General features: G+C 38.2%; 1 protein-coding gene across 1 annotated transcript in view; it reads left to right on the forward strand.

The window, feature by feature from the left end:
* Nucleotides 1-22,418, forward strand: part of FAT4 (FAT atypical cadherin 4) — a 211,982-nt gene that overhangs the window by 138,179 nt on the left and 51,385 nt on the right. The window contains exon 7 of the mRNA XM_067530230.1: nt 18,154-18,334. Within this exon, the coding sequence (XP_067386331.1) occupies nt 18,154-18,334 (181 nt within the window). The remainder of the gene's footprint in view (nt 1-18,153; nt 18,335-22,418) is intronic.

Below are 22,418 nucleotides of genomic sequence, written 5' to 3' on the forward strand. Positions count from 1 at the left end.
TAATGTGGGATATACAGGAGTCATAAGCAGACAAAATTGACTTGGTCAGCAGTTTCTAAGGAAACTGGCCTCCCTGGTGTTTTCTGTCTGCAACAATGACTTAAAGAATAAGTAATTGTTATTTTAAAAAACTTATTATTTTAAGTTCATCTCTTTCTTTAAGTTGCAATTTTATTTTTTTATGAAGCTCATTTGGAGTATATAAGCATTGTGCCCACAAACATGCATCTTCACCCATTACACCCTCAATGACTTACATATAAGCAGATGCAGATGTGCACTTTATATGTAAATGCCCATTTTGTGCATGTTTTATGTGTGCATGTGAAAAGTTGCCCCTAATGGCTCTTTCCATGAATCATTATTTTTCCTAAATGCATCTTTTTGCTTGGAAGCTTAACATAATTCTAGGTAAAAATTAGACATCATTAGATTAAGGAAGTATTAAGGGCTCTATGACACAATAGATTAATGCCCAAGCTTTTCACTATAGGAGATCTGAATTTGATGGCAGCAAATCACTAACTGGCATCTGTTTGTCACAAACCCACTATACAATATGTTATGGGAAGCTTGTGCCAGCACTGTGTATGGTTCTAGCTCCTCTGTCAGCCTTTCTCTTTCATGGTCAAAAGGGCTAGTGTGATCCTTGGCTGCATAAATGGGGATCTCAAGTAGGAGATGAAAGGTTATTTTACCTCTGTATTTGGCACTGGTGCAACTGCTTCTGGGAATACTGTGTCCAGTTCTGGTGTCCACAGCTCAAGAAGGATGCTGATGAATTGGAAAGGGTCCACAAAAGAGCCATGAGAATGACTGAAAGATTAGAAAACCTGCCTTATAGTTAATAGATTCAAGGAGCTCAATCTATTTGGCTTAACAGAGACATTTAAGGGGTGACATGATCACAGTTTGTAAGCACCTACTTCAGAAATAAATATTTGATAATGGCTCTTCACTCTTAGCAGAGAAAGTTATAACATGATCTAATGGCTGGAAGTTGAAGCTAGACGAATTCAGACTGGAAATAGGGAGTAAATTTTTAACAGTCAGGGTAATTAGCCATTGGAACAATCGACCAAAGGTTGTGATGGATCTCCATCATTGACAATTTTAAAATTAAGATTGGATGTTTTTCTAAAATATATGCTCTAGGAATTATGTTTGGGGAAGTTTTATGGCCTGGGTTATACAGGAGGTCAGACTAGATGATCACAGTGATTCATAAAATCTATGAATTCTAAAATTCATCTGACTTTTTTAAAAAAATATTGAAAATATAATGGATTATAGGTATGTGTTGCCTTATCTGTCATACCTTATGTCAGTCTGTACTGGCTGGTGTAATATAAAGAATATTTGTGTGTAAAAGAGGCAATTTCTGGAAGCTAAGTTTGAGTTCTTTGAGGACATTGTGGTAATTAACATATTGCATATTCTGTTTTATTTTACATATTCTATTTCCAGCCTATAGCTTGATTCTGATGAGTCTAATACTGAAATCTAACAAAAATACTCACTGGTAAAATACAGATAGAGGAAGATCAGAGGAAGAGAATGGGGTAAGAAAAGGGGAAAAAAAGTCATACACAAAGACAATACAGCTTAAACAGTATGCACATGTGTAGGTTGCCTTACTTTAATAGGATATAGAATAAATTGTAATTCTTGCCCCTGTCATGAAAGTACACACAACAATGACTTCCAAGAACCCATTAAATTTCACTTGGGGTTCTTCACACAAAGAGGTTACTATGTAAACGTACTGATCATTCAGATCAAGCCACACGCTCTAAAGTGGGGGTCATATATTTGTTGATTGGAATGGGAACTTCTACTTTCTAAAAACCCTCCCCCCCTGCTCCCCCGAAGCTTCAGGAGGACCAGCAGCAGAAAGAAAGCCTTGACCCAGTCAAGAAGTGTACATACTCCCCTCCCTTCCTTGTGGCTGATTCTGATTGGTTGAACACAAAGGTACACCATAACCTCCACACTAAACAAGAGGTTCTTTGAGCAGTTCTCCAGCCTTGAGGCACCATTCTGCCCTCGAAAGAAAAAATCCTTCACATCCCTCCTTGCAATTAGAGTAGGACTAGGGTTTGGAACCTTACTGCGAGTATTGCGTTCGTTGTCTTTTTGGAGCTGGGAAGGTGTTTTCCACTTGCTGCCAGTAAAGCCTGGACAGATAGGTAACTCCCCAAATCCTAGGTGTTCATGTTGGGGCACTTTTGCAGATGCCCAGTACAAGTGATCTTTCAATGGGTTCCAGTTCCCTGATAAAATGAAATTGGAAATGGATTAGAAGAAACATCTCCTCAAGAAGGTGGGGAATGGGACTGGGGCTCCTAATATCTGGTACAATAGAAAGACAACCCTCTTTCCCACCTCTTATCCCTTGAATGAGGGGCGGAAGGTGGGGTCGCAGCGATGGTGCTGGGACCAGGTTAATGGGATAGGGAGCTGGCCGCAGCCCTTCTCCAGGTAGTATGGATTACAAAGGAAGGTTGACCTGCACTGGATGCATTATTTCCAGGAAGTTTCTAGATGTGTTACTTAATAAAGTCACGACCAAGTTAAACCACATTTCTGGTTTCTTCCCTTTCTTCCTGTGGTGTCCAGGACAATGTTGGTTTGATATATTCCTAGGAGAAAAGTTCTCAATCCAAGATTTTCAGACTAGGCCTAGTGCCTTTGTGATTTTATAAGGATTTCAGATTAACCAATATAATTATCTTTTAGTGTCCCTTCATGAACCAGTTGTCTTTTTAGGGGCTAAAGAATTTTCTGACAACTATCAATAGGTTGTGAGAGGTTAATCCCACCCCTTGATCTCATCCAGCTCTGCAGCAATCCCTTTGAATTCTGAGCTTTGGTTGTAATTTCTTACCTCCAGTTCTCCTGTTTAATTACACAGACAACTGTAACATCAGTTTAATGTAGACAAAGTTCACAGACACTCGTTATAAATAAGTTCAATTTTATTTATAAAAACAAATAAACTTAAAAAAAAAAAAAAAGGAATTATAAACCAGAAATAACACAATAACCCTTCTTCACACGTACATATCAACCTCACACAAATGTAAAACATTAGGTAGGAGTGTTAGTGCATTATATGACGTGGTGGGTCTCAGAATTGCTCCATAGAGTCTTGTCTAGAGCTTGTCAGAAATTTTCCTCTGGAATGATTTTCTATTAAAAAAAAAAAGCCAATTCATCAAAATCAAAACATTCTACGAGAATGTGTCAATTTCAATTAATCAAAGGAAACCAGGCAGATTTTCTGACGGCTTGCCTCCCTGTGCACCTCCCCAGCCGCCTGCCTGTAGCCCTGGCTTGTTGGCAGATTGTCTGGCACACTGCAGAGCCACTGGAGCTCCCAGGAGCATATTCTGTTTCTAAAACACCAAAATGTTCCCACTGCAGAAATGTTCCAATGTTTCCCAAGAGAAATATTACAGAATTTCAGTCCCACAGACGTATTCAAGGTTTTGGCTTCTTATCCCAAATTAGGACAATTTTTCCCCCCAAAACCATGACATTTTTCAGGGGAGTGTGATTCACTTTTCTGGCTACTTCCTCTAATTTTGTTCCTTCTGAATAAAATTTCAGATTTTCTCTGACTTAACCCAGGAAATGCTTCACTTTTAGGTGACTTAATAACATGGATTCTTAAAAACACTCTTAAGTACTACCTCTTTATAACAAACCACCACCTTCAGAATTGGGACTTGAAATCTAGTTTTAAAGCTTTGAAATCTAGGCCTCAATCTAATTAAAGCTCTTCTTCTTCTTCTTCTAGCCTTACTACCACCTATGTGGGGTCTACTGTTCGAGTCCATCTTCTCCACTTCCATCTGTCTTGAAGAAGTTCCTCAGAAACACCATAGCTAATCACATCCTTTTGTTTGACGTTCATCCGTTCAGTTTTGGATCTCCCAACCTTTCTCTTATCCTCCTCTTTTAAGTGTAGCACATTGTTTCCTATATATTCATCCAATATTCTTTTCACATGCCCAAACCAGCTAAGCCAGGATTCCCTCATCTTTTCTGTAATTGGTTACCCCACATGGGAATAGAAGGGATTAAGGGACAGTTCTGGGCCCAAGTTGCCCTGGCCCATCATACCTGCAGGGTGTGCTCCAGCAGGACGAGGAGTTTAAAAGATAGCCAGACTTCTCCAGAAAACGGAAAATATTAGATATGATAGGGGGATGGACTTGTCGTAAGAATTCTTGAGAAAGGACACAGCAGGAGTCCTTGCTGCAAAGAAGGAGGGTACCCAAATGGCAGCTACTCCAGATCCCAGAGGAGGGACTAACTTGTTGTTAAGGATTGCTGTATTTTTTCTTGGATTATTTCTGAGACTGTGACCACACCCTGGACTGAGAAACTAAGTGGCAGGAAGTGGCCCAGAAAGGCAGTCTCAGAGTACTCCTGGGGGCTTGATATTGCTGGTTTAGAGCCTGGTAGAGAGGAAAGGCCGAGGCTTTATTACCAGCCAGCCACAAAGGTGACATAACTCCCTCTCTTCTTCCTCCCCCTTGAAATAAGAAGGAGGTAAAAGACAATGTAAACACTAAAATAAAGGTATGAGGCCTTCTGGGGCCTGGAGTTCAGCCAGAAACTCCTTTTTGGGGGACATTGGACATTTATACTTTCTTGGACTCTGTTGCCCCAGAAAAGGAGTAGACTTCAGTAGTGACCTGACTGGAGGTCCGAGTTATTATCTACTGAAAGATAGACCACTGCCATGCCAGAATGGCCATCGGCAGGGAATGCTAGAGACGGGAGAGTTGTGACCCAGGGAACTAAACAGTAGGCGGTACTACCGGCAAATCCAGCCCTATCATAACGCAAATTAAAATTATTGTGTCAATATGTTCATTCTTACTTGCTCTAGGCACTTCCATAGTTCTGGTATGTCATCACGACCGAAAGCTTTCTTATTTTTCATGTTGCTTAATACTTCCGCAACTTCTTCTAGGACTGGTGCCACCATACTTGGTTTGGTTTTATCATATGGCATGGTTCTCTTGGATTCTGTTCATTCATAAACCTCTCAAAATAATCTCCACTGTTCCTTAATCTGGTGCTCATTGATTAATGCTCTTCCATTTTCATCTTTAATTACTTTAATCTCACCAAAGTCGTTAGTTTTCTTATTGTAGATCCTTTCCAGTCTTTGTTTCTTTCTCACCATCCTTCATTTCGAGATAGGCATATAAGCCTTCCTTGGGTTTAGGGTTAGCAGCTGCTACCTTTTTCTTTGCTATCCTTTTGGCTTTTTTGTACTCCTGAAAATCCTGCTGTTGGAGTGTTGCTTCCCAAAGCTTAAAACACTTTTTCTTTTCCTTCACAGACTCTCAAATATTCTCATTCCACCACCAGATCTTATAGGGGAAAATGGCTCTTGCTTTTGTTTCACCAAGGAGGTTCTTTACACATTCTTGAATTTTGCCTTTATGTCTTGAGCTAAAGGATGTTATCCCTTAGCTGTCACCTATTGAAATGGATGGAAACAGGATTTGCTCCCAAACAACCCACAACAAAAAATCATCAATAAGATTGCTTAACTGCAACTTTTTTATACAAATATATTAGGTTCACAAGTTTTCAAAGGGATTTAACTACATGGACTTTTGAAGAGATAACGAAAAGCTGTACTGGAGGTAGAGGAAGATAAAAGTCAATTTTTCAAAAAATAGGTAAATTTTAATGAGCCATAACCCACAATTTCCTTCAGATTTTGTGTATACATTCTCCTTTGTGATCAGGGTAAAACTGACAATTCTTTTAAGCTGAATTCATATTCCAAGCTGAGTAACATGGACACTGAAATACAGCTTCATAATCGATGCTGTTTGCAAACTTAGCTGTGAAGAGGTTATAGCACTTCCATAATTATTTCAAAACACACCAATGTGGACCAGTGGACCCTGTCTGCATTTTAATTCATTTGAAAGATTGGCTGCTCTACTGTGAGAAAAACCTTGTTTACTCCATGAAAAAGTTAATGCTTTCTAATAATAAACCCAACTTCCAGTCTGGGGACCCATTCACTGAATGTTTGACTGCAGGAATGAAATCAGCTTTGTTGCAAAGCAACAGATTTCAGTTAAGCAAAAATTCCATTTCTGTTGAATTACTTTCTATGTTTCAGGATAATGATGTGTTTAATTTACAGGGGCCCACAAAAATTGTAATGTGCCTGCAGTTTGAACTTTAGTTAGTCATTTGTTCTCATTCATTTTATTTTATTTCATCTTTTTATTTTCTTTTGGTAAAGCAGGTGCCTGTACTTTTTTACAAGTCTATTGTCAATTTTCTAGCACTTAATTGTGATATTTTAGTACTTACAAAGACCTCAGGCTTCTGGGTTTTGAAAGGAATAATAGTTTCATTATTCCCAAAATTGTAAAATATGTCACAGATGACAAGATCCAGAACCTGTTTGTATTTTAAAATGAACAATGTGTGGCTCACAAACTAAACAGCATATTTCTGTTTTTGTATATTCTTGTTTTTCTCTATACTGTACAGCACCATATAACTGAGCTGTTTTAAATTAACATCTTTGGCTGAACTTTCTTTTAACATATTCAGGAGTTGCCTTGAATGGTATTTATCAATCTCCTTTGACTGTTTTCTTTTATCAAGACAGATTCACTAAATATTTTGGTAATCATTTCTCCTTCCATGCCAAACTATGCATGCATTTCTCCTTTAATGCAACTATGGTATTTAAAGCTGAACATATGTTAGAGCAGACACTGTCATGTACTTGAGGATTACGGTAGGTCAAGAGAGCTTACTCTGCCCATATGTTCCACAATTAAACCAGATGCACATAACAGGTGTTGTTTCACAATAACCACATAGTAATTAACAGAAGATATACCTACAGTTATCACTCCTTTTGTGTTGCTTTAAATGGACATGTGTGCAGAAAGAATATGTAATGGTGAAAGTGAGAAAATATTATTTAGTTCCCTACATTGGATGTGACTGCATTACTCCATGAGTATTAGAGCAAAATGAAGGCACAAATGAGTTATTAGATCATCCAAAAAAGCCACACACAGAGAGTCAAATTTTTCTCTGGGTGGTTATTCTGGCTTTGGGGAGTGGAAATTCTGTGAGATTAAACTATACCTATCTGTACTGTGCCTACTACAACCTGCCTGCAATTAGTTTCCTTACAATTCTGTATGGTGCGAGGAGTCACTGTTTGTTTCCCCTTCCCCTTATGGAAAAAAAACCAGATGATTCCACTGTCTAAAATTGAAGATTTCCTGAGATCCATGCATATCTTGGGAGATCAGCCAGAAGAAAATGTTTGCATGTGAAGGAGAAGGAGGCCGCTGGTAGATCTCCTCCAAAGTACATCTGAGGTTGGTGTAAGTAGCAAGAAGAAGCAGGGGAGATCACCTTGCACAGCACAGTTGCCTACCCTCCAGATTCCCTGTAGCTTCTTTGTAATATGGATTCTTCACAACTCCCATGACTGTGACATCCCTGGAACTTCCTTTAAAAGGGAGGGATCCACTGCACAGAGGGAAACTGGCACAGCCAACCTCGTCTGTAATGTGCACCAGTTTTCCCAGGAAGCTTGGAGGAAGCAGAATCTGGAGGAGACCTAGCTGCTATCTTCCCTACCATACCATCCTGACACATCCCCTATTCCCCTCTTCTCTTATCTGACTGGGTTTCTTTTCTTGTAAGTCCATTAATGAGAAATTACTATCTTTCTCAACTCAGTACTTTAGATTACTGAGGTTATCAAAACTTCTAAAACAATCCCAGATTACAAGTATGCCTACTACGTTTCCAGTATATTTCATATGAGAATCTGTGGCCATTTGTCTGAATTTATTTGAGGTGTGTATAAGGTTGATTCTTAGTAACTGGCAGCTAGAAAGTAAACACTTAAATTGGCTTTCACATAGACCAGTGATAATGTAAACCAGGAATCTAAATTTCCAAGTCATAGCAAATTAAATATTAATCTGTTCTTCCAAATTTTAAAGATTTCCTCTTTGCTTAAGTTGTCATTCTAATTATCTAAATTTCCTCAGCGAAGGTTAACATTAAATGTCTGTATTTTATTAATTATCCAATGGAGGTCTGACTTTTTCTTTTTCCCTTTGGAGTAAAACCTTTCAATCTGGATATTCTCTTCTATTGCAGGATCTATGTGTTTTTTGTTTTTGAGGAAATGTGATAATTAAACCCTAAAAAAACATTCCCAAAAAAGAGGGAACCCTCAAAGAAATATCACTTTTAAAAGGCTGGAAAAAGCCAAAATATTACTAAAAGTTATTATAAATTACTGATATACTGGAAGTCCACACAAAATTTGGTTCATATAGTCAAGGTCTGAATATGGGGGCATACAGGGATTGGCCAGAATGAGTCCTCTACAGAGAAGTCCTTGTATCTGTTACTGGTTATCATGATTTCTTAGTTAGCATGAGGCCAACTTCATAAGGCTTAAATGGAATCATAAACCTCTAAAAATGACCTAAGGTATCTTGTCCAAACCCCCATATACCATGATTTTAAGGTCTAGAGTCTCAGGATCTTCCAGGGCTCAGAATGAGTGACCGGTGGGAAGCAAGAAATCTTGTTATTCCAATGGGATAATGCTCCAATTATTAACATTGTAGGTTTACAAGATATTTCCCCAAATTTTGTCACTGTTCCAGAACTGAATATTGGGCTGCACAAAGTTATAATTTGAGGGGATTTTCTATATCAGAGGAAAGAAATATTTCTTAGACAGATTGGAATATTTTTAAAGGGTAGTTGTTTGTAGTTGTCCAGAGATTAGAATGTTAGGCTATGGGCTGGAGCTTGATTCCTGGGCAGAAGGTAGCAGACTTCAAAAGTGCATGATAAATAAAATAAAAACTTTGGACCATCCTAGGGAGAGCCTGGTCCTGTAGGGTGCTGACTTGTATTGGCTTCAAAAAACTTTGAGGGCATTTGGCACCTCTCTGGAGGAACTTGGCACCTCACAGAATTTTTCATTACACAACAAAATATTTTCAGTTCACTTTTAACATGAAAACCACTAGCAGTTTTATGTAAAAAAGCGACATTTGGGCATAATTCACTACTGTGTTACACCAGTTTTAATTTTAAGCACATGTCTTAGTGCTTTCTTGAATGCAGATGGTCTTAAGCACATGTTCAAGTGCTGTCCAATGAGAGCCAAGACTTGGAGCCACTGCTGTAGATAAAACTCCATGTATTTTTTCATTAAAAAGCCATGGAACTCCCTCCACACCTCTCACCCGCACAAACATTATCATCACCTTCTCATTCCAAAGCACCTTTACAGACATGGGAAGAGTACAGCATCACCACTGATTCCTGTCCATGGCTTGTTCCTCCATTTAGCCCAGGTTGGTCATACCCCTCCATCTGATATCCTACCTTCTGGTCAATTGTCGGCCACTAGGTCTGACTGACTTTGGATTGCATTTGCCTTATTTTCTTTGGCATCTTATCATTTGTTTGTCTTCTATAGTGTCTACACCATCGTAATGTTTTTGATTGCGGCAAATCCCATACTATGATTTCAGAGAAGAGCCTATTTTCCTTCTAACTTCATTTGTCTTAAAATCATTCCACTTTACATCTGCCATCTCCCAAAGAATTCTCATCTCTGCTACCTACAGCCTTCTGATGTCTGTCTCATTTAATGTAGCTGCTTCAAAACCATAAAGTAATACTGTTACTACACTGGCTTCATAACATTATGTTTGGTTCTGAAGTGAAAATGTATCAGTGCATAATTTCATCAACTTCTGTGCAGCACTTCTAGCTAACTCACATCTCCTTTTAACCTCATCTTTGATGGAACCATTGGCACTGATCAAGATTCCTAGGTACATATAAGATTGTACTTGTTCTGTGACTTCCCCGCTGCTTCATTTCAATACTTTATCTCCTGTCCCTTTTCCAAAATACAATAAATGAAAAGACAAAGTGGTTGTAAATTCAAGTTGGCCATACCAATTTTCCAAGAATAGCAAAAAAGTATCATTAATTCAAACATCTGCCAGTTGTACAATGTCATCTGCAGAAGATAAGAGTTTAATTCTTTATTCAATGTCACACCCTCACACCTTTATCAGTCTTAATGTGCAATTTAAGAACATGATGAACATGGCGATTCCATGCCCCCTTCTCTTATGCCACTTTGACTTAAGCTAGTTGCTCAATTATCCACCAGTTCATACAGTAATACAGGAACATATCTTGCAGTTATATCTGGAACTTCATGTGATTTTACTACTTTCTGTAGTGCTTCTCTCCAAACTGAATCAAATGCCTGTTGATGAAAACAGCTAACATCTTTAATCTCCATTCTCACTCTTTTTCCCTCTACCCATCAGTTTTCAGAGCGTGAATATCTGATCAATGCAACTTCTGCCTGATCTGAAGCTGCACTGTTCCTTGCCTACTACTTCCTCTAAAACTGACCTTAATCTGTTGGCAGATACTTTCATCATGATTTTTCCCCGTACTGATAATGGGTTTACAACTCTGTAATTATTTAAATCAGCAGGATCTCCTTTCTTCAGGATTGGTACAACTATTGCCCTTTAGCTAGTCATCCAGTACCTCTACTTGCTTCTAGACCTTCTTATAAATTTTTTTCCTAATACTTTGATAGAACTTGTCCTGCTGGCTATTAGCAACACAACTGGAATATTGTTTATTCCTGCAGCTTCCCTATTTTTTCTTCACTGCTCTTTCTATTTCTTCTTCTGATGGTGGTTCAGAGCTGATATACATTCTGTCTTGCAAGCTGCCCTGTTCATCTAGCATGTTTAGAATGCTTGCATCTGGATGAACTTCAGGGTTCAGCACTTTCTCAAAATGATGCTTCCATATTTTCAGCACCTCTTTGGCATTTGTTGTCAGTTCACCAATGACCTTTCTTACTGCTTGGATCGTTGACCTGATTTGCTTCCACACAACTTAACCTCATTTTCATGTCTTGTTTTCTTGATGTCTCTTCTAGTTATTGAACCTCTTCTTTTCAGAAATTTTACTTGTCCAGTCTTTGTGATTCCTTCACCACATTGCACAATGCTTTTACTATTTCTGCTTTCCCAGCAATCTTGGCTTGTTTACACTTTTCCTGCAGTGTTCTTGTTTTGTTGCTTCTCCAGATTTTCATTGTTTGCTTATGCCTTCCAATAATTTCCTCGGTTGTATTTTGTATCACTTTCTTGAATATTTTCCATCCAGCCTGTGGTGATATTTCTTTATCTTCACAAATCAGTGACTTGAAATGTTTTCCAAGCATCAGCTTATTTGCCTCCCTCACACAGAATATCCTTTAACTTATCAAGATCAAATTTAGTTCCAGTTGCACCCATCTTTTTCTTGGACTTTAACTTCATCTTAATCTTTCCCATTAGTAGACATTATCACCGCCACATTCAGTACTTCTGTAGATGCTAACAAATAACAGTGACCTTTTAGTGAAAATAATGTGATCAATCTGGGTTTTAATTTAACTGATTGGTGAATTTCGTATAACTTTGTCTATAGCTTTGTGAGGAAACCAAGTACCACCAATAATCAGATTGTGCATCTCACAGCAAGCTCTAAACCTTTCCCATTATCGTTTGCTGTCCAAGTTCCACATGGTCCAACACTATTCATTTGCTTACCAAGTCTGCTACCAACCTTTGCATTCATATCTCTCATTATCAAAATCATATCATGACCAAGAATTTCATCTACAATGCTATCTAACTATTGATAAAACCCTTCTGTCTCTTCCTCTTCTTCTACTTTTGTTAGTGCAGGACAGCAAGTCACAGTTATGCATCATTTATTGTAGGAAGTAGTAAATCTTGCTGTGACAATCCTCTCAGACATCAGTTTCCAGCTGTTCACTGAAGTCACTTTTCTCTTGTCCGCTGTTATAGCAACCCCATCCCTGTGCTTCGCTTGTCCACCTGAATGTCAGGTGTAAAGGATAGTATAATTTCCAACTGTGAACTCTCTCCTGTATCCAGCCAATATGTCTCCTCTATGGCAGCAAAGGAAACATGTAATTTGACTCTTTTGCTACTAGCATAGTCTGCACTACAGCAAGTAGAGTTCTAGCTCACAATACATGTAATATGTTTAGCAGTTATCTGAGATCTGTGACTATTTCCATTTGCTAGGCTTGATAGGCATCCGTTGAAATCCATATAAGTCAGTCTGATTTGCTGTATTGCATCTATAACAAGTACATTTCAGATGTAATGGCTTGTTAAGCCAATCCACCCTATCCATCTCACGGGAATGCCATGTCATAGCCTGCTGGCCTGCTAGAAACAGGTGTCAGTGGTTCCACATTAGTCTGCTTGCCTTCCACAGCCAACGAGCTTGGACTGCTTGGATTTTAAATCAATTTTACTTCTTCATTACAATGACACTTATTTAAACTTTGATATACATCTGCAATTTTGGAGTCACAGTAGATTTTCATATAACATCGTCAATAATTTATGTTTAATTACACTTGGTATAGCCAGATTTTTCATAATTCATGATCCTACTGATAAATTCTTGCTTATTGCAGGACTATGGTTTGTTCATATCCTATGATTAATTTATATACATTAATTAGTTCGGCTTAAGAGAGATGAAGTCTTACAGCAAACATTATTTAATTCATTTTAGAAACAATTATACGGAAATACACTGAATTTAATACTTGTGGTATTTCAGAAGGCATTCCTGCTCTGCAGCTAACAAAAATTAAAAAATATGTTAGCTATCTCTAATAAAATATGATTAACTAGCTTGTACCTTTTAGATGTCACAGTATCATTCATATCTTGAGATACTGGCTGGTTTTAAGATGTTAGTTTTCAAAGGATTTAACAGGTAAATACTAAATTATATGATTCATATAGTAAATTTTTCTTCTTGTTCATGTTGTCCTGCCCATGGGATCTGTTCTATTATAGTGCATATCATAAAATCAAACATTTCTATGTGTCCAAGATTAAGAAATATTCTTTATATTGTCTTGTGTTAACAAAGATGTTACATGATGTTTAGAAAAAGGGAGGCAGGCTACATATACTGTCATTACTATATTTAGTAGATAATTTATGAAACTATCAGGGCACTGGTCTTTTAGACAAATGCATGCCCTCTTACAGGATGCCAGAATTTGTTACCAGATTGAGTATGTGACAGAAATGCCAGGTGACCGGGGATCATGTGTTTGCCTTTGGCGCAATATAAAGAAAAACTCCTAGTTTAATCTAGGAGAGTCCAAAGTCAGGAAAATTACTGGGAAGCTACCATCTCCCAGGTCATTGGAGGGCAGGAAGCTTGAGACTAGAGCCAATGAACCTGAAGAAGCCCGTTATAAGGGACTGTGAAGCCCAAGGAGAAAGGCCAGAAAGTACTTGGAGAACTGAAACAACAAGGGTACAGAATGAATACTTTAGTATGGACACTTTTTGTCTTACAATGTTAATAAACCTGACCCCAGAAAGAGGAGCCATGAGTTTGAAACACCACTTGTGTGGTGTGTGAATACCCTAAGGGTACCGAAGAAGGAGAAACTGAGGCAGTGGTTCGCTTGATGCAGGCTTGGAAATGGTGAATCTGTGATAACAATTATATTTTAATTTCTGTGTTTTACATGGTTAAATTATTGGTATGAGTGAGAAAATTTTCACTCTTTCTTGTAGGAATTTAGTAATGGTATAAAAATAACTTTCTAATATGAAAGCAGTACAAATATTTTTTTCTCTTTGTGGGCCCGATTCTCTTTGTGGGCTTTTCTCAGATAAAACTCCAACATCTTCAATGATAGTTTTGCCTGAGTAAGGAGCCATGAATGAGGGCTTGATCCAGAAAAGCACTTATGTGTTGACTTTATGGACCAGGGCCTGATCCTATAAGTTGCTGGGCCTCTGGTGAGGTGCCCTCAACTTCTGTTTACTTCACAGGGAACTGAGGATTCTCAGCACCTTGAAGGGTTAAATCCAATGATAGCAGGTAATTATAATTGTTAATAACAATAGCAACATTTATCAAGTGTCTCCCTTTAGTAGCTGTGTTGGATTTCCCCTTTGCTTGCTTAGGTTGGAGAGATTGAACGGGTGTATGGTAGGCACCTGAGGGGCCATAAAGTAGGAAGCTCCAGTAGTTGAGGAAAAAAGTAACTGGGATCTGGATACAGGCATTGGTGGCGGGAATGGGGGGAAATGTGAAAATTATGGAGAAAGAAGTGACAGGATTATTGCAGTTCACATCATCTTTCAAATTTGTGCTTAAAATTCACTGCTGCTCTGATGTCTACCAATCACTAAACAATGACGAGGCATCTGGTGTGCTGTGATTGCTGCTTATTACATTAATTGTAATTGTTTGATATCTTGTGCTGTGCTTCTCCTCTGCCCTCCCATCTGTCTGCTGTATCTATTTGTCTCTGGTCATATACAGCAAGGTCTTTGAGCCAGAGACCATTTTTCCTTTGTGTGTGGGTGTGTGTGTGTAATGACTAGGCACTATAACAATACAAATAAATAATACTGATGACAATAATAACAGTAGTGACAGTATTGATGTGATGTGAGAGTGGAGTAAAACATCTAAAACCAAATCTCCAAAGCAGAGAAAGCATGAGGGTTTTCTGCTAAATTTAGTGCTACTAGATTTAAATTCTGCAAGATTCAGTACAGTCTACGGGAATCTGAAGAGTCTTGTGTGATTCAGGTTTAGCATTTTTTTTAACAGAATCCATTTACATTCAGAGATACTTACCAGTACTTGCAATATAAATTCTCTCACTTGCTATAGGATCACCACACTTTTAAGCAGTTAGTTCTGTAGCATCATCAGAGACCCTAATGGTACATGTTTAGCATTGTACATGAGGACTGTCGTAGCTGAAGTTCATAGAAAATGTATTAAACTAAATTTATGCAATATATTCAGGAAAACTTGGAGAAAATCCTGTGGGCCTCTGACAAATTGTAAGAAGAGCAATCTTCAGAAGGAACTGCTAGCGAAGCAGAAATCAAATCTGGGAACTTGGCCAGACCATGGAAACTACATTTGTTACCACCAATATGATATTTACATCTAATGCAAATTATGTTGTTACCAAATTAACAGGGGCCAAAATCTGTGGTCCTTAATCAAGCAGAACTTCCAGTGAAAGCACTGAGAGTTCTGTTCGGTTGAGGACTGCAGATTTTGGCCCTAAGTAACTACTTTTCCATAGAAAATGACTTCATTTGTCATTTCCTCTTATTTCTCGGCAACTGCACAAATGTTAGTGGACGTGAGCTAGTCATTCAATTGCAAGGGAGTGAAAGTTGTCAGGACTCACTTGCACAGTATTAGAAATGGAAATAACATGATTTTTCACTTAAAAACATAAGTGGGTAGATAAATAGGAAAGAAACCAATGTATATGCTTGAATTTTCTTTTCTAAATAGAAAGATTGTTTGTGTTTGTGAGAACTAAGAGACGAGCTAGTATATTGCTAACAGCTAAATCACACAACCAGTTTATTATAATACTGAAAGAAACACGGAATATTAGTTGATCTGTATTACATCATCATTGTATAGATCAACTAAGACCTTAGGTTTGTGAGTTCTAGTAAACGAAGGAAATGAAACACTGAAAACATTATTGCCAAAAGCCTTTTACCTAAGGCCCTGTTTGATGCAAGTACTTTTATTGACTGCAACTGGATTACTTGCATGAGTAAGGAATACACATGGAAAAAAAGAGTTGTAAAGTTGGACCCTTAAATTCTTAAATGGAATGCCAGGTCAAGACTCAGAATCCATCTTCACTTCCCTTCTGTTTGCTGTGAGTTCCCCACCAGTTAAAGATTGCTGAAATATTCAAGATCAACAGCGTGGATAATAGAAAAACTTTAAAGATTCTTGGATGGCTCAGAGAACTGAAAATATTATGGGATATAGTCAATGGCATAACTCTTTCAGAAGGGTCAGGATTTCACCCACCTTCTCTACTTTACCAATTAAAATTTCACCCAGATAAAAAATGTCCAAAACTGATTACTGGCAACTGGCTAGACAATGCTCTGTGTGGAATAAGTGTGTGGTCTCAATCCAGTTCTTAATAGACAGATATCCACATTACAAAAGCATTATTAAATTTGGCACTAATTTTCATCATTGTTGACCATTTCACTTAAGAGGCCAAGAATTTAATAGCCTTGTAGAAAACAATATTCTCTTTCTATCTTAGTTAGCCCCATATGGATAGTGTCGAGATAAATTAAAGGAACATTTTGGGGAAGCTTGTGTTGCATTTTTTCATCCTGTGAATAAACTGGGGGCTTAAGTTTCCAATGTTGTCTGTCCATCACCTTTAGCAAGCATTACATTTACTTTTAAAAAGATGAACTTCAAGTCTTTACTGTGAACTAACTTTCTTTTCCAGGTTGAGTTAATATTAATTGTATATGAATATGACTTATCCTAGATTAATTTTTCAAGTATGTCTAAAATACCTAATCATCTGTGAAATGTAGCAACTTTCAACTTTTCATTTCATTAACTGTCAGGTGAATGAGTCAATTAAATGTATTTGGAATGCTTGTACTCGAAACATGCGATAACTGAGGACTCTTTCTGTTTCATTTAATGTAGTAATAATAAACACTCCATGAGCAATATGTCAGCAATCAAGAACACTTTTTGTAGCCTTTTCTATCTGTAAGTGTTTGGCTAAATGACATAACTGAAAACAGGGTACAGTATGAGTCAGACTGACTGGCTTCATGTAAAATTCCTGTCTGAAAGTATATTATTGGCAAAAAGAATTACTCAATACATAGCATAAAAAGAACTGCATTGTGTAAATCAGTGGTGTCAAACATACACCCTTTCAGCTGGAAGTGTCCCACTCAGTGTTTTGATCCAGCCTGTCTGAGCAACAGACTTTAAAGTGAAACCTACGGAATTCTTTGGTAAGTTTCACTTTATAGTTCTTTCACTCCCTGCCTTCCTGTGTTTTATGCTCAGTTCCTTCGTATACTCTGATGTTTTTGGCAGCTGTTCAGTTGGAGTTCATCACAGATTCTTCCTTCGAGGCAGGAGGATACTGCGCCAGCCCGTAATAGGAGTTAAAACAGAGAGAAATATAGTATTATTGTTTCATAGACAAGAAGGGGAGAAATGGACTCAGAAAACTACTAAGTGATTAGTTTGGTTGGTAGAATAAATTTGTTTGATCCTCCTCACCCCACAGCGAGTATGATAACCCTGGGGAAGCTAATATAATTTAGGCCCCTTGTTAACATTTTCTGTGTCTAGGTTTCCATTTGACAGAGGAAGGGGTTCACAGACTAGATACTGGAAGATTAAACACGAACTTTCCACTCTTTCTCATTTGTTCAAATCCAGCGCAGATTAGTAATTAAAAACAAGACAAAACATAGGTTAAATGAGTTCAGTCCAGTTTCTTGTAAACCAATGTCCACATCACAGTAAACACTATCTGATTTGGCACTAATTGGCACCATTGATGGTAGTTCCAGCAAAGAAATCAAGTTTGAATAAGTCTGGAAATTGAATCCCTTCTAGCCCTCAGAGGACATCACTCCAGGTCAGGATTGTGACAGACTGAGAGAGTAAAATGAAGGAAACTAACATTCCACTGCCTCTCCTTTATTTGTTCTGTGGATAAATAAATTGAGGGCTTGAGTCTCCAGGGCTGTCAATGCACTGTCTTTGACAGACTTCCATTAGAGAAAAAGAAAAATCAACCACATGTTCAAATTAGGCCTGATTGTTACAGACAAGGCTTTCTACATTGTTTCCAGTTTATCTTTGTGCACGGAAGTTATGCTACAAAATATTTCAGTAAGATGAGACTGAAAACTATTTTTGTGTGATTTGTGTTTTGTACTCCTACTTTAAAACTGGCCCTGTTCTTTACATTTGTACTTTGTCCTCAGATGGCCTACTTTAAAAACCAAACTGGCCCTGTTCTCTACTTTGCTTTGCAGCTCTGGGAGCTGTGACATGCTGAAGTGTTAGATTATAAATGAAGAGTGGCATATCCAGTATTAGCATTGTTGTATGTGTAACCTCTAGAATTTTAAATCCCATTTCCCCCAGGATCTCCTGCCCTTACTGGCACAGGAACTGTTGCTGTCACAGTGGACGATGTCAATGACAATGTTCCTACATTTGCCTTTAAGATGTATTCCACCACCATTCCAGAGGATGCACCTACAGGGACAGATATTTTGCTAGTCAACTCTTCAGATGCTGATGCTTCAATTAATGCAGTTATCAGGTATGCCCTTTAGTTTTGATGGATTTATTGCTGCCTGATGTATCACCTGAAGATATACATTTTTCCTGCTGCTCATCATCACCACCTAAGTACTAACGATGAACAAGGATGGTGGCTTGTACATGGCAATTTCATGGCAATATTGTTTCAGCAAACCTTGTTAAAAACCTTCTAGGATGGTAATCTGGACACATGATATTGCAAATTATTTTTAAGAATCTGCCTACTTAAAAGCAAATTGAATTTAAAGTCACCTGAGTTTAACTGATTTTTAAAACTTTGGCTTCCTCTAAACACAATGAGAAACATGGATAAAGCAGCTATATTTAGCAGACTGCCTAGTGATCATAACTTGGCCAAATCCTGTAGTTTGGACTAGTATACAAGTCAGTAATATGTCAAATAAAATGGAGATAAATGGGACCATCCATAATTAAATAAGATAGATTGTTTGTTACCTCATAGCTTCCTGTTAACTTTGTATAGTCTTTAAAAAAGACTATACAGTTCCAATTCACCCCTCAGTTGAGCAAGTGTAGCTCCCTTTGATGAGACACAATTGGATGTAAAGGTTGGAACTAAGAAGGTTTAATTAATTAATGCTTCCAAAATATTTTTATATTCATTGATGGAAGTCACTAGAGAAGCAGAAACTATTATTCTTGGAAGTTGACCAAATCCAGAAATTTAAATCTGATGACCTTTGAAATTGAGGAGTAATTTGGATTTCAGAACTCATATATCAACTCAACCCAATAGCTAGTTGTGGTGCTGGGGTAGATTGCAAAATTGTATAGATATTTTGTTCAGTTCTGGTTTGGATGCAGCCAGAAGTTTCACAATAATAGTTGGTTTCTGCACTGTGGAACCAAAACCCTAGCCTGATTCAGATTTGAACTTAATTCAAACCTTAAACCTAGTTAGATCCAGATCTAAATGGCACTTTGTCAGTCACTTCTAATATTAGGGTCAGATTTTCAAACTTGGATGCTTAAAGCCAGGCATCCAAATACCATTTCCATAAGTCTAAATATGGATTTAGGTGCCTAACTTTACAGTTCCAAGCTTCAAAACTGGTTTCCATAGAAGAAGGAGAAGGAGAAAGATGCTTAGCAATTAGAATAGCCTCCAATGTGCAGCATCTCCCTCTATATATACAGGTCATCTAATGATAAATTGGTTATAGATGCAAAACCCTTGTGCCAGCACAGAGCACCACAGAAGACAGTGGAATTTCATATGGGTCCAAAGATCTGCCAGTATGGAGTTAGTTGTGGGACTGGATCTATGTTTTGTAAAGACATAGCAAGCCCTTTTGACATTGTAAATCAGTATCTGCAAAGAACAAGCATGTAGGACAACATTGTAGCAATGTTTGATAATAAAAATGTTTCTATTTTCCTTTGTATACCTTATCCTAAGAAATCATCTTGTCCTTTCTGCCCCTCCCTAATGGCAGCTGTGATTGGCTGAAATTCTCATTGCTGTGAGACCCCACTGTTAAAAGGACATTCTCAGTGAAGAATCCTTGGTCTGGGTTGCACTCCTTCTTGAGATCCTCCAGAGCTGAGTTTGGTAAATCATAGGATACAGTGAAGGGCAAATCTTTTTATATTGTAAGCTCTTTGGGGCAGTAATTCGGCTTTATTATATGTTTGTACAGCACTTGACACAATAAGGCCTAACCCGCTGTGGCCTTTAGATGCAACCACAATATTAACACATAAAAATCTTGTAAATTCCATTGAAAAAATGGTCAGCGGATAAATATGAATGTATTGGCCAAGCATGGAGGTGGAAGATTGAGTTGAGAACGGTTTGATTTCTGGCCAGTCGCTGGCAATATTGATTGTCTTTATTATTTTAATTATGCCCAAATTCTGTCCTGACACATACATGTGCAGTGGAGTTGTACAGGTTCAGCTGTGGACATATTGTTGAACTCTTTGTTTTTAAGTATACTTTCTTAGTTTTTTATTTTAAAACTCTTCTTTCTGGTGTTTTTCTCCATGGAAACGCTTGTGTTGTCCTTTTACAAAGATATTTGGCAAAAATAGGGTGAGAAAGAGGATGTCATTGTTGCCACTGTCATATCAGCTTGCATTAAAAGACACTGCAGATTAGGGGTGAAATTTGCCTGTATGCACCCTGTACTTTATGGGTTTAATGAGATCTAAATAGTGCATTAGGCCTTTTGCAAGCTTTCTGCGAAAAGATCAGTTTCACCCCAAACTAATCTCTCTTTAGCCAGTTAATAAGTATACACGGCCATCTTGTTAAATAATAGTTAAGTAATTATGAATATTCCCAGGGCATTTTCTGGCAGAGCTAATTTGCCATTATTTCCAAATGGTTATTGATTTCCTAGGATATTCCCTGGCCTGTGTGATTATTCCTGTCATAACCCATTTTGATTTAAAATAAGCAACAAAAATAATATTTCTATGTTATTTTTCAGAACACCATTCTCTTTCTGGATCATTACGGAAACATTTATATTGAACGGTGCTGCTACTGCTGATTCAGGCATTTCTGAAGAAGCAATTCTCCCTACAGTCAGGGCCAAATTCACAACTTACGCTCCCCATGGCACAACATCTTCAGGGCTCCACCCCCTATGTTTTCTGCATGGGAGGGGAAGGGCGACGGGAGAGTGAAGGGCTGGCCAGGCCAGCTCCGTGTGGTGGGGGGTGGAGAGGGGCTGAGGCAACTGGGGCAACCAGCTCTGACTTCCAGCCTGGCCAAGGAGTGGGGCCACAGACAAGAGGAGGAGCAGGCAGTGGGGCCCTGGGAGACAGAAGGAGGAGCAGGGGGCAGGGCCAGAGTTCCAGTGCTCGTGTGGGGCCCCCAAATTGGCTGGCGCCCCTGGGCACAGGCCCCATTGGCCCATGCAGTAATTCACCACTGTTTAGGTGCCCCTAAAATGCCAGCACCCCATGGCACGTGCCTACTGTGCCTAATTGGAAATCCAGCCCTGTGTACAATTATGTGTCTTGTTTTTATTGGGGTTATAATACCATAGACTAGAATTATCCACATCAACCTTTGGTTTTTTTATTTGAAAAATTGTACAGTTCATTATATTATCTGGTCATCTGGAAAAAAATAATCCACAATGCATCAAAATATCATTTGAGATCCATACTTCTGCTCAAAATAAAAATCTAACATATCCATATTAGCATTCCAAGAGTGTCGATAAGATGGAGCCTAGCCTGTATAATGATCTATAGCATCATTTTTCTGGACAGCCAATACTTAAAAAATATGTGGTTTGACATATTAAAAGGTTAAGGGAAATGGGAGCAGAATTTGGCTTCTTTCTTTACATCAATCTATCTCTGTTGATTCCAAGTGAATTATTCTGGATTAAAATTGAGGAAACAAAAGCAGGCTTTGGCTCAGGACCACAAAATGATGCATACTAGAAGTCCTTTCTACCATTTCACAGTAAAATAATCCTCTTGTTATTTCAGAAATCATTACTGCTGTTTACATATCCTTACTCCTCACTGGACTTTACAAATTCAGATTGTCAGGTCTCAGCTTGCAGGATAATATTTAGTCTATTAGTGTGTCCACTTCAACAGTCAGGCTCCAATCTTAAGGAGCTGCTCTGTTGTATCGCCTCAAGTACTGAAGTCAATTTTGCTTCACTGTTATTTGTATGAAGCAACCAAATTTTGTCAGTCCCTTGAAGGGTCACTTAAAACAAATTTCAAACTCCAGTGGTTCACTCGAACTCCAAAAGAGCAGAACAGGCAACATTCTACTTAGGTCATTTCCTGTCTTCATCCATAATGTTAATGTAAAAGTATTGAATGAGCTTTCCCAAGCTTGAGCAAAGTGCTAAGAATGCAGTGAAACCTGTCAGTTGCCCAGTCAGTTGCCCAGTCTTTAACTTCAATTCAAACTTAATTAACTCCAGTAATGTGAAGATTATTTAAAGCAGTCTCTTATACAAGAGAGGCAGTTTATTGGAGGTGGTCCTTTGTGCAGGTTGCACAACATACTGAACGTTGAAGGTCTGTAAAGCAAGTTAGAAGTTTAAATTAGAGAAGTGCTGAATTAAAAGTATTAATGA

The sequence above is a fragment of the Emydura macquarii genome, unplaced genomic scaffold (genome assembly GCF_026122565.2).
Source record: "Emydura macquarii macquarii isolate MOO-44397 ecotype Brisbane River unplaced genomic scaffold, CSIRO-AGI_Emac_v2 contig_3044, whole genome shotgun sequence".
In the NCBI taxonomy this organism is placed as follows: Eukaryota; Metazoa; Chordata; order Testudines; family Chelidae; genus Emydura; species Emydura macquarii.